At 38.2% G+C, this 7,119-nt stretch overlaps 1 protein-coding gene across 1 annotated transcript in view; it reads right to left on the bottom strand.

Annotated features, from left to right (window-relative positions):
- LOC146450177 (uncharacterized) overlaps positions 1-7,119 on the bottom strand; it is a gene marked incomplete at its 3' end in the record, with an annotated part of 12,599 nt that extends 5,480 nt beyond the window's left edge. The window contains exons 1-5 of the mRNA XM_085100659.1: positions 6,701-7,119; positions 3,819-3,895; positions 2,003-2,105; positions 1,355-1,395; positions 357-393 (exon numbers count right to left, since the gene is read on the bottom strand). Of these exons, the coding sequence (XP_084956785.1) occupies positions 357-393; positions 1,355-1,395; positions 2,003-2,105; positions 3,819-3,895; positions 6,701-6,792 (350 nt within the window). The remainder of the gene's footprint in view (positions 1-356; positions 394-1,354; positions 1,396-2,002; positions 2,106-3,818; positions 3,896-6,700) is intronic.

Raw genomic sequence — 7,119 nt, 5'->3', positions numbered from 1 at the left:
GATAGCTAGCGAACAGGCAGTTCATCCCATTCACTCCAAGTCGTTTTTCGACAAAACCATATTTTTGGACAGTATGTGGCATTTTCTTCTCGGCGCTGAAGCAAATTGCGTCCAGATCATCCTAAAATACTCTCAATAATGTCACCTCGCCTTATTGCAGCTTGTCACAGAATTAACGAAAAATTTAGACTATAATGTTTTGGTCTGTCCTCCTTTGTTTGCTAAGACTTTTAAAAGCCTCGAACAAGGCAAGACGAGAGATCCAGACAACTCTTAATTACCCAAACGGCTACTCAAAACATTTATATGTTATAAAAAAGATGTCATTGATTAATACTTGTTTTCGTTTTTCTTACCTTTCACTCCCTGGAAGTGAGGCGCTTTCAGCTTCGTCTAAAGAAGTGAGAGAAATGGTCGATCGATTAGAAGTCTTGTTACTGCAGATTATAAAGATAAAATGTTATCCTTTTATGGCTAGTAGATTAGTCTTTGTGCTCACTTGATTAGCCTACCAAATGGACCAGCAAGCTTCAGCTATGTGGGGTACCTATGCCTCAAAACCAACTTTACTTAGTTTTAAAATTAGAATAGAAGAAAACGGGAAAGACAACTTAATGGAAATACAGATTTTCTTATATCCTGTGTTCTTACTTTTTCGGTGCAAAGAATATTTTGCATTATTTAAAGTTGGATAAAGGAATTCCATCTAGGGTATTGATTAGTTCGGCTGTCATGGGAAATCAATCAAAATACCACCCTAAGAAACAGTGGTCGTTACAATCGCCCTCTAATCTTTCGTTCGAAATAAAATCAGCAATTTTTTTTAACAAAACAATTATTCCACTCGAGCTTGTTGACTGGAATAATTGTTTACTATTTTACCCCTATTTTCCTTAAATAATCTCTTCGTTGCCTCCATTTTCTTAGTTACAAATCATGGCATGTAATTCTTAGAATTGCGTTGCTCTTTATAGGTATTGCATGTTTGACAGTTGCGTATCCAGGTTCTTCAACTCGTAGGTCAATATTTGATGGACTTGTAGCTCGACTTATTACTAGCATATATCTTCTGTCCGTTTATTCCACTGCTCGGCATTGTATTGTTTCAGAGGGCGTTGGTATGTTACTTGTTAGTGCCAGAGGCCTATTTCTTCTGTATATTGCCATCCTATGCATAATTGCATAAGTGCAAATATGTTTCTTCCAGAGGCCTCACTTCGAAATGAGAAAAAAAAAAAAAGTTCCAAGAGGAATAGTATCAAGTTTTATACCCACATTAGAGTACTTATTATGTTAATGTGACAGAACTTAAAATCCAGCGCATAAGTGGAGTTGTTTCCAGTTTTCTACATACCTCCTTCCTCATCATCAAAACCATCGTTATCTAAGTCGAGTCTGCACCACAAAATAAATGAGCAAAAATGAGTAAAGCGAAAATCTGAGTGTTTTAGACAGAATGACAACAGCAGATGAAGAAAGGCAGACATTCTAGGCGTGGAAGCACATTCAATAGAATACCTTCATCAAGCATTTAGAGGAGAGATAAAACACCTCACAGAACAGCTCGAAGCTTGGGCATTTCATTCTCCAACTTCACAACATTTTGCAAATTAAACCGAGTTATGTAATAATCTATCCTTGAGGAAATGATATGTTTGTTATAAAGGTGAAAAATTGTGTAAATATCCTACCGTCCGGACAAGCAAAATTTTTACTTTTCACGTGAAACTGACAAAAACATAGCGAGGACCTTACTGATTTCGAGGTTTTTTGTTTGTCGTTGTCAGGACTGTATTGATTTTCCCAAAATATCGATCTTTTACCGGTATAAATTTCACATCGATTAGTATCAGAGAACTTGACTACCTAATAGCCGAGCTAAGCCTGTTGAAAAAGTGAAGTATGGTCCCTCAAAAACTGTATCGAAACACCTTAAAGTAAGAAGTTCCAAGCACGACCTTTTTCAGCGGAGCTTTCTGAGTAACAAACAATTCCTACTCACCCGTTATTTTGACCACTTGATTTGTCTTCTGAGCAGTCAGCTGGGTATTCTGTAAAGTTTCTGTTCAGTTGCAGGCGGTGTGCGTCACGACCCACAAAGGGTCCTGGGTAAAAATATGGAGATGGGTCATTTGCCTCTGGTCACGATCGAGTTAACATCTCTCGAACGTAAGACTTAGGTCGACATACAGTCGCACTGAAACTGGGCATTCAAACTTTGCTTCCTTTCAAAAACTATCACTAAAGACAGCAATTTGGCAAATTTTAACGGTCTAGATGCTTCTTGTTGGATACAAAAGGCGATTTTGTTGAGTTATTCCCGGTTCGAAGACAAACAAAGACCCATCAAAGGCGAGAATTTTTTTTTTGTTTATTTTTATACTAGTATTTTGTGCCGTTTTTGCTGCTTATAGACGCTTTTTTATATGTATATATTTAGACCGCAAGCGGTCGACGGGTCTCTTTCTCCTTTAAAGTTCTGCGGCACGCGATGGATCTAGCGAACGGTGAGGCCGCGAGCCGCGAGTTCATTTTTGCTGTTATTGTAATTTGCATAATTTTACCGTCACTTTGCGCGCGTGATCTAAGGAAAAAGTACGACTTCTCGTAGTGTATTTTTCATTGCTTTCGCTCATTTTTAGTTTGCTTTTTTTAACTCATGGTGAAAGAAATCTACATTTCCTTCCTTGATTTGCTGAAGAGAAAAAGCATTCACCCGTTGGCTTTTTCTGGTCGGTTTCCCGGGAGTTGAGCTACTTTGTTTGGCTGCACGATCTCTCCATAGATTCGTTATTAGTTCAACGGCTTCCAACGGAAAAACCATAAGGGGTAGACCCGAGTAGACGCCAAAAATGCTAAAGCAGAAAGGATAAGCTAGCTAAACGTGCAAAAGTATTGGCCAAACCCAGGAAGAGTAGGTAGCTTTAGCCTCAAGGAAACCAGTAAATCAACGTCCAAAACAACATGGCGGCAGGCGCGAGGTCGTCACCTTTGAAATGGCTACAAGCGCAAACAAATGCTTCAGCTTAAAAAGTAACTAACCAGCATTAAGCCAATTTGTTCCTTTAACTTTGAAACGAATTTCAACCTGGAAAAATTGTCACAGACTTCGTTAATGACGAAATTTTCGACTACTGATTAAATAACGCATTCTGATTGGTCGAATTTCGTGACGCACACCGCCTGGTTCACTTGTGTAGGGTTATGTATTCAAACAGGAAACGTTTCATCCATCCCTCCATCAATCAGCCATAAGTCAGTCGTTTTATCAATCAATCAATCAGTTCTGATTATTATTCAACAACTAAATCATCGAAGCGTGCAGAGCGCTGTTCAACTGGGTGTCGAAAGTAATTTCGCGTTTATTTTGCTTTTGTTTTCTTTACTACACCCTGTGATTGGTTATATAAAATGACAACAGTTTCTCAGCCAATGAGACGCAAAAATCAAACCGAAACCCAATCGAGCCGTTTTCCCACGCCTGTTACCTGTATTTGCTTAGAATTCTCATTGATTCTCTGCCCTCTTTGCGTCTGTGGTGATTGACTTAAGCAATTACTTTGGTTTCAGTATATTTGGTGTCAATATATTTATTGCAGAGCACTAACTGGGGACACTCTCCTGATCAAATTGAGAAGAGAGAAAAACCAACCAAAATAGCAGAAGGAGGAGAACCAACAACAAACGCATCAGTCTACATTCACAATTAGTTACTGCGCCGTTGACTTTTTCATTCATTAATTCGTTTCTTTTTCCTTCCTCCCCCTTCCCCCTTCTCTGTTCTTTTTTATTAGGTATTAGACCCTGTTTTCCCATACCAGTGTCTTGATCATCTTCTGTTAATTCTGTTGCTGGCTCAATGGACACTGCTACTTGGTCATTTGCCATCATGTCACTACACAAAGTGTAAGGGGAAAAAAAGGCTATTAGCAAACAACAACAACAGCAGCAGCAACATCCAAAGAGCTCCTATGGAATTTTCACTCGATATACTCGTGTTCAAAGTATTCAACTCAACACCCCCAGCTCAACCACCAGGTCCACCAACATAGTTATGTGACTAAGCACATGAATAGTTTAACGAAGAGTGTGACTGCTTGACACAATATTTAAGGAAGATTCTGCATGCCTTACGGTTGGCCCTTGGCGGAATTATCGATCATAAGTCAGGTATGTAGATGACGTCATTATGTGTTAAGGCCCGTTTTAACGGTTTCAACATTTGCCCAACATTCGTTCAACAAAAGTTACACGGATGTTGGGCAAATTTTGGATGAAAGGAGTGTTCAAACGGTTTCAACGCCATTCAAAATTTTCAAGAACAAAGAAAATGTTGAATCGATGTTGAATGAAAGTTTAAGCCAATTTAAAATTGATTCAACACACTCACACTTTCAGCAAGCTTTCGACATTTTTTTACGCTTTCAACAATGTTGAACGACCTGTTAAAACGTCCCCGACATTTGGTTCAACAACTGTGTTGACCGCATGTTGAAGCAAATGTTGAAACTGTTCAAACGGGCTTTTAAGAACATCATCATCATTTGCACACAGGAGTCGATGTCATTTTAGAAAAGATACCCATTAGGCTGCCTGTATGATCAGGAGTACTTTTTATAGTCTCCAATTGTCTCACGTACACGTAATTATAATTGTTTACAGTGCGCTATAAAATGGTTTCACTGGACCTGATCACATCATTAATTATTTTTATTTCTGTCTATGCGTTACGCTATCACAACGCCGAGAAAGTTTCGAATTTCATATAACTCCTACTATAGTTCGATAATGGTTATAGTTCTGCAAAGAACATTTTTTTTTCTCGCGTGAAATTGCTCTCAGAGCACCAGGAGAAAAATACCAAGTGATTTACCAGAGAAAGAACAAATCATAACCAGTTTTAGCGATTTCTTCAAAATACACAGATTGAATGAAGTCGAAAAATTGACCACTTTTTTTTCAAGTCGCAACCATTTCCACCCTAGCCATCACAAGCCAAAGATAATTTCTGCAAAGGAACCGTCGTCTGACTGTCTGAAAAATTACACAAAAGTTGCACAACAACGAACAAGAGTCTGGGTGTTTTTAAACTGAAAAATCATTCCTTTTGGAGCGGATTCATAGGCTCAGTGAAGTATTGAACTTTCTAGACTCAGAAAAGAGTGGGGCAAAAGCGAACAATTGTCACAAATTGTCAAGAGTAAACAAAAGAGAACTATCGAATTGTTCAGTTCACAGTCGTAATTAACAACAATGTCCCCAACATTGTTTTCTTCACTTCAAACATGATTGAATCATGTCATGATGAGTGGAATATGACTAAGAATGAGTTGAAGTAGCCCACTAATCATTAATCCTGGGATGTAACTCTTTTACAAGATCTAGTTAGCTATACAAGGGAACAAAGGCTAGAGACCTTTTAATGTTCCACTTGCACGAAGAAGCTAGCCGGAAATGTTGAGTGAGTTTCTGCTCGCAGGGCGCCGATGGAATTGGCATTTCGAGTTCCGTCTTGAATGATTGTTACAGCTTGGTATTCCGAACACACGCAAAACAAATCAATTTTAGTTTACTTTCAATTTTTCTGCGTTCAACAGCCAAGTCGAGTGACTGGAAGGGCATGGAGAGATTTCATAGCAAGCTTAAAGAACCAAAGAAAGTTTCTTAGATTTGTTGAGTAGTCATTCATCTGTTTCCAAGATAACGCTAAAGACATTTCTTGCATGAAATTTGTTAAAGAATATTCAATGGATTTGCAGTTGTCAAGGCGTACGAAATTAAATCACTTTGGCTGTTTTTACAAAAAATGTTTACTACTAACGGACGGTAGCACCCATTAACGACTTAAAAAAAATACTTCTCCTTCTGCCAAGGTTAAGTCACATTTATTTATTCCTCGAGCTAGTCAAGTTATCGAGGGCGTAATTCAAAAGTTCTTTGCATAGGTATGCGGATTGTTTCATTTTTTCCGCGTCCCTGTTTAATCAACTTCCCGTGTCAGTTATAGACAGTTGAAACAGCATACATTGGCAATGTTGGCATGGCTATTAATGTCGTCACCATCACCAGTATAATAACGCACTTCAAACCAAAACACATCCGAATTGGTTGAAATAAAATAAAAGCAGTGATTTCTTACCCAATAATCCAGTAATATGCACTCGTAAGAGAGGGTCGAAATTAAAGCCTGGCTGATTATTAGGTAATGAAATAAAAACCTATTCTGCCGTGTTTCTCTTTTAAGACTTCGGCTCGTATCAGGGAAATAACTATAAAAATGTGGCTGTTGTCATGATCAGGGCAAGCCATGTTAGCATGTAATAATAATCATCACCATAATCCGCTTTGAAAAGCTGTTACCCTACTCTCCATAGTTCAAACTTACTGTTGTCATCATAAAAGAAAACTCTCATTCACATTATCTACGATGTACATCAAACTAAATAAAAACTCCTCACAAAACTATCCACACGGCAATCAATAATATCTCTACATTCAATTAGTTGACAAGTAAAACTAAAAACTTCAACGACAAATAAGCAAAAAAAAACTTAGCTTAAAGAGACACAAGTGCAAGGATGATTTTGATGTGATAGTTTGTATCAGCAGATGTCCTCAGCATTACCGTTACCATAATTATGCACTTCAAAATTGAATCATGACGAAAGGAATGGATCAGAATAAGGTAAAAGTAACTCACCTATTATTAATAACATGCGGAGAAACTTTGGCACCACCTGTACGAAGTGGAGGAAGATGCTCCCGTCTTTGCTTGATCTCGGTCTGGCTCATGATATTTAGGATAAGGTAAAGGACCAAGGAAAATTTATATTATTTGCAACTCGTTTTCTATCTTTCCAATGTGTTTTTAAAATCGCTTTTCGGTCTGTTATTCTATAGAATGTTTGCAAGAATACTAGCTAGAACCACTGGAATGAACGGCCCAGATCATAGTTTGTAGAGGGAAACTGGTTGTAAAGGCTGGCAAACTTCAGAGAGTAAACAATAGCCAGGATTCTGATGTTGACAATAGCCGATCAGGTTAGTCCGATCACCGACGCACAGTTTCAAAACGAAAAGGTGGATGATGAGCGCGATCTTTTTATCTTTAGACACTGT

This window comes from Pavona decussata, unplaced genomic scaffold (assembly GCF_977016875.1).
Source record: "Pavona decussata unplaced genomic scaffold, jaPavDecu1.1 SCAFFOLD_484, whole genome shotgun sequence".
Taxonomy (NCBI): domain Eukaryota; kingdom Metazoa; phylum Cnidaria; class Anthozoa; order Scleractinia; family Agariciidae; genus Pavona; species Pavona decussata.
The sequence above is the reverse complement of the archived record's forward strand: the minus strand, read 5'-3'. Positions and strand labels throughout refer to the sequence as shown.